The sequence below is a fragment of the Micromys minutus genome, assembly GCF_963924665.1.
Source record: "Micromys minutus genome assembly, chromosome: 29".
Lineage (NCBI taxonomy): Eukaryota > Metazoa > Chordata > Mammalia > Rodentia > Muridae > Micromys > Micromys minutus.
This window is the reverse complement of record NC_137964.1, coordinates 33,355,419-33,374,422: the sequence shown is the minus strand read 5'-3', so window position 1 is coordinate 33,374,422 and position 19,004 is coordinate 33,355,419. Positions and strand designations below refer to the sequence as shown.

The following is a 19,004-nucleotide window of genomic DNA, read 5'->3' as shown; positions in this document are numbered from 1 at the left end:
AGCTTCAAAAATTCATGCAAACTGTTCTGTGTATACATCCGGCCTCTGTAACGTCAGGGTTTATCCCACAGTCAGATGCCGTTCTTGCTTTCCTCCCAGGGGTCCCACTTAGCCACTCGGGAGCTGAGCTTCTTGCCTGAACTGTGACCACATGGACCAGCCCCCCACTCTTTCCAGTGACATGCCTCACCCCTTGTCCACGAGCTGCCGGGGCTGGAGGTGATGAGGAACATCTTCTGCCCAGCGCAGAGCAGACTTTGCAGTATGTGCTGGCGCTGTCTGTGCTGTTCCTTTGATGTGGACATCTCTAATCGAGTCCTTGACATCTTTGTACAGGTGTGCAAACTCACACCAGACAGCAGTGTCATCCCGGGTAGAAAGATGTCCCTGACCTGCCTGATGGTGCTCCCTGAGGACTCTTCCCATGACGGCATTCATTTGCTTCAGGGCCATGTGGTACCTGTAGGCTTAGATTCTTTTTTCAAGACCTACTTTAGTTAGGGTTCTTAAACGCTTCAACCCCCAGTCTAGCTCGCCTACCAGAGGCAGGGGAAGAAAGATGAATAGGAAACGGACTTTGTGGACCTATTTAGAAGAAGTTCTTTGGGGAGATCTAAGTCTTCGTTGTTAGGATATCAGTAGTTCAGTCTGATCTGCAAACAACAAACACAAATCAGTAGCAGTGCCCAGATCCAGAGGAAACCTCAAGGCTCTGCCAAATCACAAGTCCAAGGGAGCAGCAAGAAGTTGCCAGAACATCACGAGAAGCTCTTTGGCGAGTTACTCTTTGTGAAGTCACTACACGTGAAGATCAGCAATGAGGCGCAAGGCAAACCAACGCAGGAGCCTGGTCACTGTCTGTGGGGTCATATTTACATCCTTCCTAAACGTCACGACCCCTTCAGCACATCCTCTCACCTGTGTCTGCTTTGCCCTGGACGCCCAGAGTCTGTGACTGCACAAAGCACCGGTTGATGAATCCCACCAGAGTCTGGAAGACATCCCAAGAGATTGTTTGCATCCAGGAGCCAGAGGGACTCTAATCCGAGAAGGGGAGGTGTCCCACCCCAGAAGGGCAGGGGCGGTGGCCACATCCTCCTCCAGACTGCTACTGCAAAGTATAGGCACGCGGGACATGGATCTGACCATCTGTGGGTCACATGGGCCAACATTTAAGTCGGAAGTGGATGAAAGTAACTTTATGGTAGGAAATCACACATTTGTTGTTTTTCCTCTTCATTTCCAGTACGGCTTGTGTATAACTGGCATTTCCCGTGAGAGCGGGGCAAAAACCAGAACAAACGCTCAGGTTCTGTGGCAGCTCCATCAGCTGGTGTCTTCCCTCAGCCGTCTCAGGAGCCAGGGCTGGAGCCACACAAAAGCGAGACTCCATACTCTGTCCCATGCAGTTGTCCTTCCTGAGCTTGGTGTCTGCTGCCTCCTGTTCCTCAGAATTTGAGTCTGGGGTGGAGTGCTTTGTTTGTTTGTTTGTTTGTTTTTTGACCTTCCATGTCTAAATCTTCTGTGACTTCCCGGTGTAAATTGTTATTTCTCTCCACTGGCCAGTTGACCCTCCTTTGCATTCTCTCCCTGGAAGGAAAGACAGTCGCTTGGCCTTCGTAGTATTGGCCCAGAGGCCCACAGTTTGCTGGCTTTCCAGTCTCCGTGTGCTGTCTTCTGGTCCTGATGAGGTCTGAGCAGCTGTCAGCTGAGGGCTTCCTTTGCGCTGCTGCCACACTGAGGAGTTGTGTTTGCACAGGCTCCCAGCGTGCCGTGCTAGCACCTGCCAGACTTGCATTGGCTGCACTGCCCCGTTGCTGAATACGCTGACAGGCGGTTGATGCCGATTGTCCACTGTATAGAGGTGACTCACGCGGCATAGCCACTGGTGTTGATGGTGGAGGTTTGATTAACACCATTCCTCGGAGTGTGTGACCTTCCAGTTCACTGCTTACCAAAACAGCTTCTGCCTGATGCCTTTAGCACCAGAATTCTGAAGTGTGGGGGTCTTGAAAGGCTGGGGGATGGTCTGGGGACTCAGCGGGAGGGCACCAGGTGCAGAACAATGACTTGTAAATTGTGTCCCGAGCTGCCAGCCACATGAGTGCTGCGTGGCCTCATTACCACATGAAGTGCCACAGAAGGGCCCTTTCATTTTCTCTCTGGGCCTGTGCTCTCCAGTCTCACTGGAGGGAGCAAGGAGGAGGGCTGCTCACCACCCCCAGCTAACAATGAAGCGCAGTGCTGGCCTAGGAGCCTCAGTGTGCCCTGGGGCTGTGAGTCACCGAGAGTATGCCCAGCAGATGATGTGTCCCCCCACCCCCCCATGAGCAGCAGGCTGCCTGTCCTTTGTGCACCCCTCGCCTCATCCAGCTCCTGCTGCCGCCCGGGCCCAGCCAGCCTGCAGCTCTGACAGTGCTTTTTACCATATAAGGCCATCGGCGCTCCGCGGCTGACAGCTGGCCGGGATAATTTCCTTCCTCTGCTTTGATTGGCTGCACAGCTGCTTTGAGAATGGTGGGATCTGGAAGTGTGTGGTGAGAAGCCGCCTCGCCCAGTGCGGAGAATGTTTAACTCTTTCCTGGGCTTCTGGAGATGGGGAATCCCTGCTGGGCACGCCAAGCCACCCGCACTCGGGCCAAGAAAGGGTTCTGAGCGCACGCACTGCTTCTAAAGTCCACCCAGTTTGGACTGAACACGTTTTTACGATGTCACTTACACGTGTAGCAAGCTGCTCTTGCCAACTTGAAGGTTGGGTGTGGAGTCCCGAAGACTGAGAGGGGAGGATGAGGCTCATCTGGCTGAGAGGTCTGTGCTCTATGCAGGCGTGATCCCAAGGCCCTCTCCCCGCCCCCCAAGGCAGTACTGTTCTGCTTCTCACCCCTCCTTCGGCTTCCCGGAGGTTGCATCCCGCCTCACCAGTTTGGACTAGACAAGCGGCCATTGTCCTTACTGCCGGGACTCCCTCTGTCCTTCCCTTGGGTCCATACTTCTGCTCTTGACTTGTAAGTTGGAACGTTGGTTCTGACTCTTGCACTCTGTCGCGGGCTTGTGATGTTTGTTCTCAGTGGTGGTCAGCAGTGCTGAGTTGTCACTTCTAAGTTCTTCTCCCACATCACTGAGAAAATCCCTAGGCAGCCTTTAGGGTTAGGGTTACAGTACACATCTTTAAATTAATCCCAGCATTTAGGGGCAGAGGCAGAGGTAAGCAGATCTCTGAGTTCGAGGCCAGCCTGGTCCAAATAGTGAGTTCCAGCCAGCTAAGGCTACATAGGGAGACTGTCTTAATAAACTAACCCCCCACAACCAAAAAGAAAAAATATTTTTTAGGTTGGTATTTTGTATTTTTTGAAAGCGGAGTAGACACTTGATTATTAAGGAGGCATAGGAAAGAACTCTTCGGGATGGGGGCCGAAGGCTGGTGGAGGGGCAGGTTCAGTGTGGGGCTTTTATGTTCTGTTGCCACAGAGATTGATTTTAGGACTTGCCTCTGTGTGTGTGTGTGTGTGTGTGTGTGTGTGTGTGTGTCTAAGGCTCTACCACTGACCTACAATCCCAGCGTACTTGAATAAGAACATGTTAGCTTTTTCACTTTTTTTTCCTTCAGGTAAACTACTCACAGTTTATCTCCTCAAGTTCTCAATGGCTGTACGTCTGGTCTGTATTAAATCCACTAAATCCAGTGCCCACTACTTGAGGCAGCAAGATGGCTCGGAGGGCAAAGGTGATTGCCGCACAAGCCTGGTGATCCGAGTTTAGCCCTGAAATGTGTGTAAAGTAGAAAGAGAAGCTGTTCCACACACTTGCCCTCTGAGCTCCATATGTGTGATGTAGCATGCACGTGGCCCCCACCATACACATGCATACATACATACATACATACATACATACATACATACATACATTATAATAAATTTAAAAGTTATGTTAGAGGGTGGGCATGGATATACACCTTAATCACAGCACTTGGGAGGCAGAGGCAGGCAGATCTCTGAGTTCCAGGACAGCCAGGGCTACACAGAGAGATACTTGTCATAGACAAAGGAAAGAAAAGGGAAGTTGGTGAGCCCAACTCTGGGGCTGCCTATGATGTGCCAGTTTCCTGTGTGCCACAGTCACTTCAGGCTCTTCTCCCAAGGCCACACCTCCCTTGCACCCTTAGCTGCTGGCTTGCCTCATAGAGCAGTTCAGTCTGAAGTTTTACTCCAGAACACTCCCCTGTCCCCGAGGCTGGTGTTTCTGTCCCCTTACAGCAGGGTTCCCTCTGTGTGTTTCATCAGCAAGTCACACATGCTGTGAATCTCTATGGCTGAGGCCATTCCTGTCATTTGCAGTCACAATGGCTCCTCCCCGTGGAGCAGCTGAGGCTCACAGATCCCAGAAGAACATGTACCCGCATAAATAATTCTGTCATAGGAAAAGGAAGCTGGAGAAAAAGAAGCGGCTTCAATACATGCCCTTTCCTGACTCCTTTGAACCCTGCGCATGTGAATGGAGCCCTTATGCCTGGTGGAAGTTTCCTCTGCTTCCCATTCTCAGCGCTGGAGTTCACGAGTCCTCAGTTTATCCCCCAAAGCCAGAAATGAACTGTTACTGACATGGGCACAGCAAATGGGTACAGTTGGTCCTCATTTCTTTTCCTTAAAAAGCAAACAGCTTGTCCCTCTTCTGGGAGTCATGAGACCTGAGACCTAGGGTGCTCTGGACCCTCACGTGTGCCTGGCCACACCCAGTTTGGGCCTGAGACACAGAGGAACAGCTGAGCAAAAGAAAGGACGGGAAAGCAAGGCAGCTGCCTAGATCTATAGGAGACCAGCAGAAAACAGGCCTCCGTAGCTGGTTCCGGGATAGCAGCTAGGATGGAATGTGTGGCTGTTTCAGCATCTTGAGATGGAGGACATGAGCTGCCTGTCACCGGAGTCGTTTGCTCTCTTTGCTTATGAAAATGTTAATGTGTTCCATGTTTCTACTCTGGAAGGGGCCAATCTCTGCCCCTTGGTCCTCTCTAGTTCCAGTTTTACTATTGCCTAATTGAGTGGAGTGGGAACACAGGTAGTGTGAGGAATTGATCTTACTTTGTGTGCTCTTGTATAAGCCACACAGCACACATTACAGCCTTGGGTCTGGGTGCTCTTCACTGAGTTCCTCTGTGGCAGTGTCTGGGGATCCCTGTGTTGTATGCACTGTATACACTGACAGTTGGAGTGCAGTGTGTCCTTAGCACACAGAGCATGCACCTTCTGAGAGGGACACAGCCTTACACAGAGAGGAAGCCACTGTAGTTTTCTCTTGGAATTGATGGGATACTTTGTAACTAGAGACTTGGGCTGTATTTTAAGTTCTTAAAGAGGAATGCCTTACCCCGTCAGCTCCGTTAGAACCTTTTTTTCATTTAGGGCCATTAGATAAGGCTTTATGATTACTGACATTTCCGTTGTTTTTGTTTTTTACTCTCTCTCCCACCCTCTCAAGCCCGGACAGGAAACGCTCTAATTGACTGGGCTTTGTTAAGAGGCTTGAGCTGGCTCTCTCTCCGCAGGCCCTGCTGAGTCTTGGTTTGAGATTTTAAGGTCTTGCCCCAGACCCAAAGCACATGGCAATGCTGGCATCAGCTTTACTGTTGTGCTGGGGGTTGCTGGCTGGGACATGCTCAAAGCTGTCACCCTCAGCTCGGGCCAGCCACGTGGAAAACTGTGCCCTTACACCTCTGCCTTGTGCCAGCTGTCTGCATGCCTCAGAGGCTGAATTTTCCCTTGGGTTCATGTTGCTTGGCTCAGAGCAGGCCACTAGATCTGTCAGGTACTAACGCGACTGTGCCAGGGTCCTGACCCATTTCACCACTGTCCCAGCACCTGGAACTGCTTCTAGAGTCTTGGTGATGGTTTTGACAGTCACCGAGTTGACTCCCGGTATCTCAGGCACTCGGGGTTGTGGCCGGAGAGGCATGGTGTGCCCTGTGGGTGAATTAAAATCTCCTTGGAGGCTCAGAACGAATGCAAACGGCTGTAGTTTCCATCCTAGAAAAGGACAGATGCTTGGTGACATGGCACACACACCCAGGATCCAGACCAGCCAGCTACACAGTGAGACACCGTCTCAGAGAAGCAAGTAAATAAAGCAAAACCAAGTCAGTGACACCCAGGCCGATGCAGCGTCAGAACGGCTTCCTATGCAAGCTGGGCAGTCTCTGTGACCTCTCTGTGACCTCTATAGTGTGCACAGCACTCACACGCAAGCACACCATACACACTAATAAATAAGATTTAGAAAGAAAAGGAGGGATACTCTGTCTAGATGAGGGTTGTGGTGGCTTACCCTTAAGTGAAGCAGCATCAGTAAAACAAAATTATTCTATATAGAACATGGGAAAATTGGAGAGAAGTCCTTAAAATGTCACTTTTTCCTTAGAAAAGGATACAGGAAGCTAGCTTTACATCTGCAGGCTTTCCTGCCTGGCTGTTTTTGCAGCATCACAGGGTGGATGGTCCTCATTGTTCATGGGATGGCAAATGAATGCATGTCTTGGGGTGCACTGAGTTGCTCGCCCCCCCTTCTCCGTGATGTCTGCTTGTCCTTACACATCAGTCTGTTGTCACGGTAACCAGAGTGCCCCATGATGTCCTGTTTTGTTTGTTTACCAGTTGCATGGGGTACCAAATGGAGGTTGGAAGGTGACTTGCTGAAGGCGTTGCAGGGATTGAACTCAAGTCCCCTAGCTTGGCATCAGGTATCTTTCAGCTCGGAGCCATCTTGCTGGGCCTTATTGTCATATCTTAATAGTATATATACCCTTTGGTAAAAGTCTGATAGCACTTTAATTTTGTTATGGGTGAGAAGGTGCCGGAAGGTTGTAAACCGTGAAAAGAGAGCTGCCATGTCCCGTTCGGCGTGCACGTAGACCGCCATCCCTCCCTCCGATGGTGCCTGCCTCACTGTGTGTAATGAGGGTCTTTTGTGCTGTGTCGCTGCTGTGTTTGTTGGATGGATTTATGGTGACGTCACAGCCAGAGGAAGCAGCTGCTTGCAGAGTGCCATTGTTATGAACTCCGTTTCCAATGGCAGCTGTCCGCACTGCTGCTGTGGGAAGGTTTTCCTATCCCAGTGATAGCTCAGACATTATCTCTGAGTAGCTGAGTTTCCAAGTGGTCTTGCCCACACCCTGAAGGCATTAGTTGCTATCTCTACCTGCCAGGGTTTATTTTATTGTTTGTGTATCTGTTGACTTGCTTGTAAGTTGCTATACAGACCAGGCCAGCCTTGAACTCACAGGAGCCTCTGCCTCCAAGGTGCCAGGATTAAAGGTGTGCAGTAGCTCGCCCTGTTTGTTGCTTTGGGTTTCCGTAGAGAGGATGTATGTGATCCTTCAGCTGTAGGCAGGGTCCTCTGCAGGCGTGTTGTGCCTCTGCTGGGAATGACAGCATTCTGCTTATTCTCCGGGATCTTCTAGGTTAAAGGATATGTGTGGACACCTGCCTAGTAACTTGTAGCTGGCACTGTTTAATCTGGGGTGCTTAGGGAAACTTCCCGTGTGTAGTTAAGCCAGTTAACTAAGCCCGGCGCTCCTTTCATTTTCGACTGGTCTTGCTCTCATCAGCGGCCCCACATGACCCACACCAAGTACCACCTGTTGTTCTGGGGACTTCAAGTTTAGAAATACATTTTCTGTCATGGTGCCAAATGGGTCTTGCTGAGGTGAGGCTTGGGATACAGAAGCCTGGGATAAAACAATTCAGCAAAAAACATTTGCTGGGTGAAAATATCGTTGGTGACCAGCGAGTGTCTCGGTGGATGAAGGCTTCTTCCACCACGCCCGGAACCAGATTCTGTTCTTGAGATACCCACACGGCGAAAGGAGAGACCTGACTTCCAGGAATTGTCCTCTGAGTTCCACACACCTGGGCTGCCATGACTCATTATGCACACACACAAATAGTGCAATTTAAAGTCCTACTGTAAAATTCATGATAGAGCATTGATATGTTTGAACTTTCCTGTTTTCTATAGGAAGCATTAAATAAAATGAGGTGCTCATGTACTTACCCCGAGGTTGGACAGATGTTTTCATCCCTATTGTAAGGAGAGTACAGGGCTGGACAGGTGGCTCAGTGGTTAGAGCACTGGCTGCTCTTCCAGAGGTCCTGAGTTCAATTCCCAGCAATGACATAGTGGCTCACAACCATCTGTAATGGGATCTGATGCCCTCTTCTGGTGTGTCTGAGGACAGCAGCAGTGCACAGCAGCAGTGCACACACACACACATGAAGGAGAGTACAGCAGCTGTGGCTGGCCCGCCACCCTTCTCTTTCCTCATCTCAGATTCACTCGTGTGTGTCTGTTCCAGGCTGTGGGCCTTCCAGTCCACGGCAGCCCCAGCGGTGCTGACACACGGCACAAATGTTTACACGCAAGTTCCGTACCACAGCCTAAAATCCGCTCCTTCCTTCTGCACTGCTCGAGCTGCTGCACGGAACCTTTCTCATGGAAAGTTCTCATGGACTTTTGTTTCCCTTCCCAAGGTCATTTAGGAGGTGACACTTCACCTGCCGCTGTCACTCACAGGAGGAAGTGTGACAGGGATGACTTGGTGCTTTGGTTAGACAATGGCACCTCCAGTTACACTTCTGCTCCCTCGCACACTCTGTAACGGAGATCACATGTTTTCTGTCACTGCTTCCTGTCTTCTTTAGTTGATTTGTGGGTGTGTAGGTGTGCACACGCAGATGTTCATGGAGGCCAGAGAGTGTGTGGGATTCCCTGGAGCTGGAGTAAAAAATGGTTGTGAACTGCCTCATATGGTTTATAGAGTATGTTTGTGGTTTAGATTCTAAATCACATTTGCAGATAAGGGAGACTAGGCCTAAACAGTAACAGTGAAGCTAGTGTTTCTGGAGGAATGTGTGCCCCACATGCACCGTACGCCCAAAGAGCAGGGTCAGCATCACAGCTCCCTCTAGACTAGAGCAGGAGCAGGGAAAGAATGGGTCCTTGCTGAGGGCTGCGCAGCACATCTGACCCCACCCATGCCGCTGCTAGACAGTGCACAGCTGTGGCGTCAGATGAGCTGGGGCTGGGGTCTTGCCTACACCAAGTGACCCTTCTGTTGACAGTGAGCCAAGGGCATTAGTGGTAGAGGGTGTCCACTGGTTACCAGAGTTAGAACAGAAAGAGGAAGCCACACAGATCATGTTTCTCCAAGAGTGTTGGAAACCTTCCTCTTGCGATCCCCATTATAGATTTCAACTCCACCAGCCATGCATGTCCTCAGGCAGGTAGGCCTGGTCAATCTGGACGTCAACATCTTTTTTGATGGCAATTTTATACATAGGAATTGCTTTTTGTACTGCAGCCTTCACCAGAGGGAACTCCTGTCTTCTGTAACGCAGTCATTCGAGGCCCCGACAGCTGGGTCAGGCCCTGGAGGACCAGCCCATCCAGCGGCCTTGGTACCTGGTCGTATCTTCTACCTCTTTGAGCAGATCAGTGATGAGGTCATCTCTTGCTCTGAGGACTTTGAGCCTTGCTTGATTCATCAAGTTGGACATCTGAATCTTCTCCTGCTCGATCTGCTTTTCTTTCTTCTCGTAGTCAGTATTCCGTAATCTTCAGTCTCTGGGTTTGCACGAGACGACCTTTCTCGGTGGCGAGCTCTTCTTTGCATCCATTTCTTCTGCTTTCTCATTGGATTGTTCGGCGGAAGCCAATGTGCTTAATCTGCTTCTCTACATCTGCATCGCTGAGCGCCATGGCGAAGGCAAAGCTCGGCCGGGGAAGCCTCGAATCTGGGCTCAAAGTGACAGAGGAGCAAACCTTACACCTAGCCTTGTCCTTTTAACTGGCAGTTATCCAGTCACCAGTGAGCCCCAATATCTTCTCTCTCATCTGCCGCTGTTCTGGCTGGCTGTGCTATTGTCCTGTGTGCTTGCAGACTTGTCTCTTTCTTTCGCTGGCCTATGTGAGTGTATTTGTTCTTTTGTTCTGCGGCTCTTTGCAGCCCAGGCTGGTCTCAGCTCACCTGTCTCTTGCTCATTTTCCTCAGTCTTTTAGAACAACTCACCGGGGCTGGCTGGCTTCCTTCCTTCAAATGTTACACATTTATTTATTTTTGTGTGTTGTTTGCGAATGTGCCTTCTTGGCACCCCCTGAGGCCAGCAGAGGGCACTACATCCTCTGGATCTGGAGTTGTAGGTGGCTGGGAGCTGGCACCTCAGTGTTGGGAACCAAGCCTGAGTCCCCTGGAAAGTCAGCTGGTTCTAACGGTCGAGCATCTCTCCAGCCCAGTTTTGTTCAGTGACCTGCTTGGTGCTCTGGTCTCCTCGTCCAGTGCCTGTGGCCCTCCTCCTGTCTCTGAGTCCACCTCAGTGCTGTTCCATCTCTGTTCTCTGGAAAACTGGTTCAGGCCATCTTTTGGCCAGGGTCTCACTGTGTAGTTCCTGATGGCCAAGAACTCATTCTCCAGTGTATTTCAAGGTTTCTATGTTTTTATTTTTTATTTTTTAAAAAAACTACGTTTCAACAGGTTACATTTTTGCACATAAAACTGTTCCATCTGGATTTTCAGAGGACTCTGGTGTTGCTCCTAGACTCTGACCTGTTGTTCCTTGTATTCCTCTTTGTGTTCTTGAGTGTATTTGTTCCTTCTCGTGTTTGCTAGGTAAGCGATCTCCCGCCAGGGCAGCCCCTGCATTTAATGACTTTTGTCCAGGAAGGGTAGTCCCTGAAGAAGCCTAGACCATAGGCCTGTGGGTAGGACAATCTTTAAGCCTCAGCATAATTTCTTCTTAGCAGAAACTCTTGTCTATGCTGTGACAACACACACTGTCACTTGCTCGTCAACTCCACTCCTTGATCAGCACAGGATCACAGCTTCCACACCCAGGCTCTAGTGCTCGGTGTCTCATGATAGAAGTTTACAGCTGTGGTGCATCAGCGAGTTAGTGGGTAATGTAAATACTGTGCTGGAAGAACCGATTGTGACAGATTTATTGATCCTCATTAGATTCATAATCATCTCTACATATACCCAGGTCACCGTCATGGGACCTTTGTTGGGTTCTCACTGTAAACCCGGGAGACGGGTATCGCTGCCACCTACCCTAAGGTGATACCTACGCTGAGCTGTTGGCTTTCCTTGGGCCAGCCTCTGAGCAGTGACCACAGCAGAGGTTGGGGTGGCTGTGACTGACAGCTGCTGATCCATGGATGTCACACAGTGTTACATGATCCATCTGTCTCTTCTTTCAGACGGGGCGAATCGACAAATCCTACCCTACGGTGTGTGGCCACACGGGACCAGTGCTGGACATCGACTGGTGTCCACACAATGATCAGGTCATTGCCAGCGGCTCAGAGGACTGCACCGTTATGGTAAGTCCCCAGGGTGTGTTGTGACACAAACCACTGGTGAACATGTGTGTAGACTCCTGGCAGTGTTGGCTTTATTGGTGTACCATACGGCTTTGTGAGAGGTACACCCTTCTTCACAAGCCTGTGTTGCCGAGTTTCTGTTTCTTGTTTCTCTTTTCTGAGAGAGCGCTACTCATCAGCAGTTGATATCTATAGGGAAGATTCGGGTGCAAGTAAGGTATTTTCTAATAATTTTATTAATGACATTTGTCTACACCCTCTACCAAAAAAAAGGTGGGAAGACTGTTGTCACCCACTGTGCAGATGAAGTAGGATAAGGCAGGGATGGGGATGTGGGAGTGGAGCAAGGCTGGCTCCCGAGCTCATGTTGGAAGATGTTTTCTTCTGTATTTTATAATAGTGTGTGGGGGTTTTACCTGTGCACATTCATGTCTGTCTGCACCCTGCAAGCACAGGACCTAAACGGAGCTGGAGTTAAATGGTTGTGAGCCTCCATGTGGTTGCTGAGAATTGAACCCAGGTTCTTTGTAAGAGCAGTCAGTGCTCTTAACCACTGAGCCATTTCTGCAGCACCAGAAAGTGTATTTTGAGAAAGAATTTTCTTGCTAGGTAACCCATGCTGGTGCTGAAACTCCCAGACTCTACTGATCCTCCTGCTTCAGCCCTCTGACTACTGCCTCACCTTCTAAGACAGTGTTCCTGAGTGTGAACTTGCCCTCTGAGTAAGTTTAGTGACCTGGTTTAGTTCTCAGTATGTACTGACTGGTCCGATGTTGTCTCCGTTAGGGTTTTACTGCTGTGAACAGACACCATGACCAAGGCAAGAACAACATTTAATTGGGGCTGACTTACAGGTTCAGAGGTTCAGTCCATTATCATCAAGGCAGGAACATGGCATCATCCAGGCAGGCATGGTGCAGGAGCTGAGAGTTCTACATCTTCATCTGAAGGCCACTAAAAGAATATTGGCTTCCAGGCAGCCAGGATGGGGATCTTAAAGCCCACACCCAATGGCATACCTACTCCAACAAGGCCACACCTTCAAATAGTGACAGTCCCCAGGCCAAGCACATACAAACCATCACAGATGTCAACTTGATACAAGCTAGAGGCATTTAGGAAGAGGGAGTATCCCTTGAGAAAATACTCCCACCAGATTGGCCTGTGGGCATTCTCTTCAGTAATGATTGATGTGAGAGATTCCAGCTCACTGTGGGCAGTGACACCCTTGGACATGTGGTCCTGGGTTCCATAAGAAAGCAGGCTGAGCAAGCCGTGAGGACAAGCCAGTAAACAGCACTGTCCATGGCCTCTGCATCAGCTGCTGTGTCCAGGTTCCCACCCTGACTTCCCTCGGTGATGGGCAGTGCTGAGGACTGTCTTCCACAGATTGCTTGGGTTGTGTTTTCACAGGCGTGTCAACCTAGGACATAACACTTTCCCAAGTACATTAACAAGGTTAGACAGAAGCATGGGCATGGGCAGGCTACTGTTGCCCTGAGATAGCAAAGATTAACCCACGAGAGTCCCTGCCTCACCTCAGGCAGGGACTGGAGAACCATACTCCTCCTAGTTCTTCCTAGTGGCTTGTCTTGTTGTTTTGTTTGTGTTTTAGATTCTTTCTGTTGTCTTTTGAGCAAAACATTGTTTAGGATGCTTTATTAGCTAAATAGTTTACATAGTCAAATTAGTTCCTGAACTGTATTATTCAAACAGTTCTCCACTGTGGGCTTTTGGCAGCTGAAAGTGTATTAAATATGCTGCCAGTTAAGGAGTCCTTCTGTATGTGCTTTCTGTGTGTGTGTGTGCCTTCTCTGTGTGTGTGCTTTTTGTGTGTGTGCCTTTTCTGTGTGTGCCTTCTGTGTGTGTGCCTTCTGTGTGTGTCTTCTCTGTGTGTGCCTTCTGTGTGTGTGCCTTCTCTCTGTGTATGCCTTCTCTGTGTGTATGTTTTCTGTGTTTGTGCCTTCTGTGTGTGCTTTCTGTGTGTGTGCCTTCTGTGTGTGTGCTTTCTGTGTGTGCCTTCTGTGTGTGCTTTCTGTGTGTGTGCCTTCTGTTTGTGCTTTCTGTGTGTGTGCTTTCTGTGTGTGTGCTTTCTGTGAGTGTGTGCCTTCTCTGTGTGTGCTCACTAGACTGATAACTAATGACTGAATACACTCGCTACTGGAAAGGAGCATAGGTTAGACCTGCTGAAAGGGCGGTCAGCTGAGAGTCCTAACTGCTGTGGGGAAGCAGGTTTGATGTGTTTCCTTGTTGCCAGCCTTGCTGACCACATTCCCCTTTAAAACAACTTCCACAAAACACCAGTGTGTGAAGAATGTAGCAGTGGGTGAATGGTTTCTTACTCTGCTTCTTACATACCCTCCCTCAAACCCTTCTTGTCACGGATGCTGCTCGCTCAGTGGGCCTCTGTAAACAGCAGGTGGGCGTGCAGTTTAAAAACACCAGCTTTTAAGTCTGTCTGTCTGGTCCCTGTTTTTTTCCGGGCGTCTGTTGTAGAGCACCAGCTGTCTGGCCTGTGCTTTTCAGTCTAGATTTTGCTGACTGTGTCCTTCTGGAGCAGGTAGGGCTCTGGCCTGATTTGCTGCAAGTGTGCAGATCCTGAAGTTATGTAGGCCCAGTCCCTGGAGAGAGCTCTTGTGGTTCCATCCTGTTGGGTCTGCATAGCGACTGGACTTTTGTTCCTACGCCTGGTGACTCACTAAAGGAGCCCAGAGCGGCTCTCGTAGTTGCTGCTTTTCTGTTTTCTGTAAATTTTACAGGGCACTGCTCTGTCTGTTAAGTTGCCTGGTGTTCCAGATCAAATAGGAAGGGGCAATAAGCACCAGGTTCTTCCATTTACCCCGTTTCCAAGGCGATGACTCAGTACTTCTTAGTCCTCAGTAAATGAAGTTTTTCCCTTCGCTTCATTTGAGCTAACGGATTTGAACATATCTGGTTTAGAAACTGTCATATCCTAAAGCTCAGTTTGTCCTGCCTTCTCCAGTGAGACCTGAAATGGCCATTGATCACTTTTTTCTGTGATTCATTCATGGTCTTGGGCATCTCTGCCAGTCTTTAAATTGTCTGTTTCTGTTGCCCCTAGTATTGTGGGGTGTTTATTGTAAGCCGCATCCCTGTGCTCAGAAGCAACATAGCTGAGTGTTTGTTCTGTTTACAGATATCTTGGCCTTGAACTTTGGCTCATTCTCCAACTGCTCCTAACCTAATATTCAGTTTATTCTGACCCAAGTTCTGCCCCATGGCCATCACCTCTGCCCAGCTTTCATGACTTTTCCTCCTTCCTCCTTCGTGTCCCGGGATGGATCTTCAGTGCTTGGCTCTGTTCCAGATCCCTTCTGCTTATGGGATACCCCACCTTGTCTTCTGCACTTTCCTGCTGGCCGTAGGGAATACGACAGGGAACATATCCATCAAATAGGAGATTCTCCCTACATCCTGGTTTCTTTAGATGGAGAATGATGTTTCTGCTTCCTGGTCTGGGTGCTAGGGGTGATTGTGACCACAGTGTTGTAGCCAACCCCTAGGGATCTAGATCTAGAGCCATGGTTCTTAACCTTCCTAAAGCTGCGACCCTTTAACGCAGTTTCCCATGTTGTGGTGACCCCCAACCATAACATGATCTTTGTTGGTTTGTTCGAACGCCATACAGTGTTACTGTTTTGTTACTCTTGTGAATTGTAGTGTAGATATCTAATGTGCAGGATATCTCATATGTGACCCCCAGGGGGTCACTACCAGCAGGTTGAGAACTGCTGATCTGGGGGGTGCAAGCATTAAAGGTGTAGCACTCTTCAGCTGAAGTTCATGGCAGGACAGAGTCAAACCTCCAGCAGTGTCCTGTCCCCTGTTTTCCTCTCTGAGTGTCCTGCTTCCCAGGAGTGCAGAGGGTAGATGTGAACATCCTGACCTGTCACTTCCTCTCCCACGTTACAGAGAACAGACTCTGGGAGGATGCAGGCACCTGTCAGCTGTCACCATTTGTCAGGGGTGGAGGCTCAGTCAGAAGGATGTGGCCTCCAGTTAGGGTTTCTAAGAATAGTGTGGCTTAAAAACACAAAAACAAAAAAAATTATGTGTCCAAGCGTTTTGCATGCATGTGTCTATGTTCACCACATGCATGCAGTGTCCACAGAGGCCAGAAGAGGGCATCAGACCCCCTAGGACTGGAGTCACAGTTTATGTTGTGGTCTGTCACATGGGTGCTGGGATCAGAACCCAGGTCTTCTGCAAGAGCAACTAGTAAGTGGTCTTAACCATGAAGCCATCTCTCTTCCCCCTAGTTTTAAGTTCTTCCCCTGATCCTGGAAAATTAACCCAAATTCCCAGGTCTCTTTCTGTTCTCTTGAGATTGGGTCTTGCTTATAGCCCAGACTGGTCCCAAACCCTCAGTGTCCTGCCTCCGTCCCGGGCCCTGTGTGTGCCCCACCTGCTCCTCCTCAGTTCTTGTCAGCTTGCTGCACACGCTGCCGTTGTATTTTGGGATACTCTCTGTAGTTCTGCCTGGAAGCTCTATGTAGACCAGGCTGTCCTGGACTCTCCCAGAGATCCTCCTGCCTCTGTCGCCTGGTGGGATTTGATTTGCACACCTGGCCTTTGCTCCGGGAACTTTCCTTCCTTAGACTGTAGGTCTTGGTCACCTTGGAGGACCTTTGCCTTCCTGGCTGTGCAGTTGAGGTACAGACTTTAGAGGAGGAACGAGACCCTCATGGCCTGTGTGAAGGCAGGTGGTGTGCCAAATGTGCATCTGGTCTTCCCGGTGACAGCGCGCTTAGAAAGCACCCAGCGGGAAGACAGCGGAAGACAGCACGTGTGCTGGAGCACCAGCTGAGCCCTGTTCTCACTGGAGCTGCTAAGGCCGACGGGGCTTTCCTCACCCCTGACCAGCAGTCTCTACTGCTTCCCTGGTCTGTCGCTGTCTGTCCTCGAGGACCAGCTTGAGCAGTTGGAACGTGGCCTGGTGAATGGCAGATGTTTGCAGAGAAAGCTTTGACTGCTGCAGCCTCCAGAGCAGGTGTGGGGGCCGGTGTCCTCTCCAGTGCCAGCACCCCTTCCTCAAACCAGGCTCTTCTTGGCCTCGTTGTGACAGCTAGGGCCCAGCTGCCATCTTCGCTTGGGTCTTTGCTCCTCTTGGCATCTCCGGTTGCTACTTTTTATTTGGAGTACATTATTTGTTTTGTTTATGTTTGGTTTTTTTTTTTGTGTGTGTGTTTTTGTGCACACATGAGTTTATGTGCATGCAAGAGCCCCAGAAACGGAAGACAGCATTAGATCCTTTGGGACCGGAGTTAAAGGTTGTGAGCTGGTGTGTGTGTGTGTGTGTGTGTGTGTGTGTGTGTGTGTGTTAGAAGTTTCCAGAAGATGGCTTTGGTTTGACTCACCACTCTCACAGAGTATGTTGATGTTCAGAAACTGGGGTGGGGGTGGGGGGAGAGAGTTGCCTTAGTTTCCCTAGCCTGGCTGTTTTGGGCCTTTCTCATTCCTGTGCTCTACAGGGGGTGGACCCTCCCCCATTCCTCACCTGCTCAAATGGCTTCTTTCCATTGGCCTGCCTTGGGGAGAGAAGCCCTTGCCGTGGGTTCTGAGAGCACTAGGCCCAGCCTACACCTACCTCTCCAGTCCTGGGGTGGAGGTGAGGGCTCTAGTGATCAGCGGCTGCTAAAAAAGGCAACCTCTCAGTTCCCAGAGTGTGACAGTGGCCTGCTCCGTTAGGTCAGAGAAGTGGGATGCCTCTGTCACTAGGATTTTGGGGTCCTTTGGTCTGTTACCAGCTTTGTTGTTATTTGAAGTTTGGGAAAATTTCAACACCAGCTGTAACTGAGACGTCTGTCTTAGGAAAGCCTCTGCTGCTGCTCCTGCATTGGCAGAGCAGACATCTTGTTAGGAATGGTGCTCTGGGCCAAATCTCATTTCTTTCCATCGTTAGTGTGGGCCACACGGAGGCTACTGGTCACTCAGTGGCTCCACGTGAGTGTGCTGGCAGGCTTGGTGTCAGAGTGGAGCTGTGCTCACACACACACCCCCCCCCCCACCGTGCTAAGAAGAATTAAAACTGGCAGGAGATTGTAGACTTTCAAGTCTCCACACCCCACCCCATTTTTAAGTAAACAGAAGCGGTCTAGATAGTTGTTCCAACAGGGGCTAGTGGCAGTGTCCCTGGAGCTGTGGGTAACAGGCAGAGTTCCAGGGTCTTGGCCCAACTGAGAAGTCCCTAGTCCCTGGGTGCGCTCAGCCTCCACCTCACATGGAGAGGCCAGGCCTGTGGAGAGAGGATCAACAGAGCTGGGCATGCAGGGCTTCCGTGGTGAGTGTGGGGCGCATCATGGATACCCGGTAGCAAGGACAGCTTTAGTCAGCGTCCTGTAGAGACCAGCAGAGCCATGAGAGGATAAAGCCCAAGTTCAAAACTGGTTTCGAGTTATTCAAGCCCGCTGAACTGTAAACATGGGCCTGTTCTCTCTGCCCTGACTTGGGAGTGATGTCTCTGTGTTAGGGGTGGAGTTTGAAAGCCTACAGCTCCACCGTTCACCTGCAGCTCTGAATTTAGGATTCTCCTGCTTCCGTCTCCCAGGTGCCATGTTATAGGAATGGCCTCATGCCTCGGTTCTCCTTCTTTTTGTTTCTTTGTTTGGTTTGATTTTGTTTTTCTTTTGTTCGAGACAGGGTTTCTCTGTGTAGCCTTGGCTATCCCGGAACTCTGTAGCCCAGGCTGGCCTTGAGTTCAGAGGTTCATCTGCCTCTGGAGGGTTGGGATTAACGGCGTGCACCGCCACCTGACTGCTTCTCCACATTTCATTATTCTTATTTTTGAGAGTCGGTTCTTCCCACCTTGCTGAGGCAGAGCCTTTTGATGCTCCTACACCTGTATTCCAGGGTTAACCGGCTGGCTGGTGGTCTCTAGGCGGCTCTCCTGTCTGTCTGTCTGTCTGTCCGTCTCCCTATAGGAGTGAACCACCACAGCCATGTTTTCACATGGCTTCCACCAACTAAACCCTGCTGTCAGGCTGTGCAGCAAACACTTCTGCCCACTGAGCCATCCTGCCAGCCTAGCCTCTACTTTTAAAGGGACTCTAAAGCCTGGAAGTGGAGTGTGGTAGGCAGCTTGCATTTTGGGGCCAGCTGTTGAGAGCAATGCCTGACACTAGCAGGCGGCAGGTAAACTCCCATACCATCCGCTACCCTTTGCCTCTCCTGCAGTGCCCTCGCTCTTTGATGATAGCGCCTTATGGAGTTTTTCAGATTGTGGTTTCTCAATATTTTACTTAGCAGAATCTTAGCCCCAGTAATTGGCAGTGATTGAAATAATTCCAAGAACAGTCAGGTCAGATTGTGGCTGCTGCTGCCTACCCTCGTCTGGAGAGCAGTAATGAGACACAGACGCAGAGGCTGTGGTTCAGACGGTGAGAGGAGACGGAGAGAGGCAGCCCTTAGCTGTCCCTTAGTTGTCTGTCCCCTTACCTGTCCGCAGCTGTCACATCCTAAACAGCTGTGATTGTTTATTTATGGTGAGTGCTTTCATCTCCTCCCACGTGGGTCCTTATCCTATGGAATTGAGCAAAGTGAGCGCTCTACCAGGTTTACCTGCACCTTTATTGTGGGTTTTTTCCTTGGACTGACTCAGTACAGTAGAAGCAGGAGCCCTG

At 50.1% G+C, this 19,004-nt stretch overlaps 1 protein-coding gene and 1 pseudogene across 2 annotated transcripts in view; one reads left to right on the top strand and one right to left on the bottom strand.

Annotated features, from left to right (window-relative positions):
- The window catches only part of CORO1C (coronin 1C), a 61,289-nt gene that overhangs the window by 29,147 nt on the left and 13,138 nt on the right, over positions 1–19,004 (top strand). Inside the window, exon 3 of the mRNA XM_080940509.1 lies at positions 11,242–11,364. Within this exon, the coding sequence (XP_080796635.1) occupies positions 11,242–11,364 (123 nt within the window). The remainder of the gene's footprint in view (positions 1–11,241; positions 11,365–19,004) is intronic.
- On the bottom strand, positions 9,182–9,744 carry LOC308439249 (V-type proton ATPase subunit E 1-like; annotated as a pseudogene). The gene has a single exon. The product of its transcript is annotated as a V-type proton ATPase subunit E 1-like (transcript).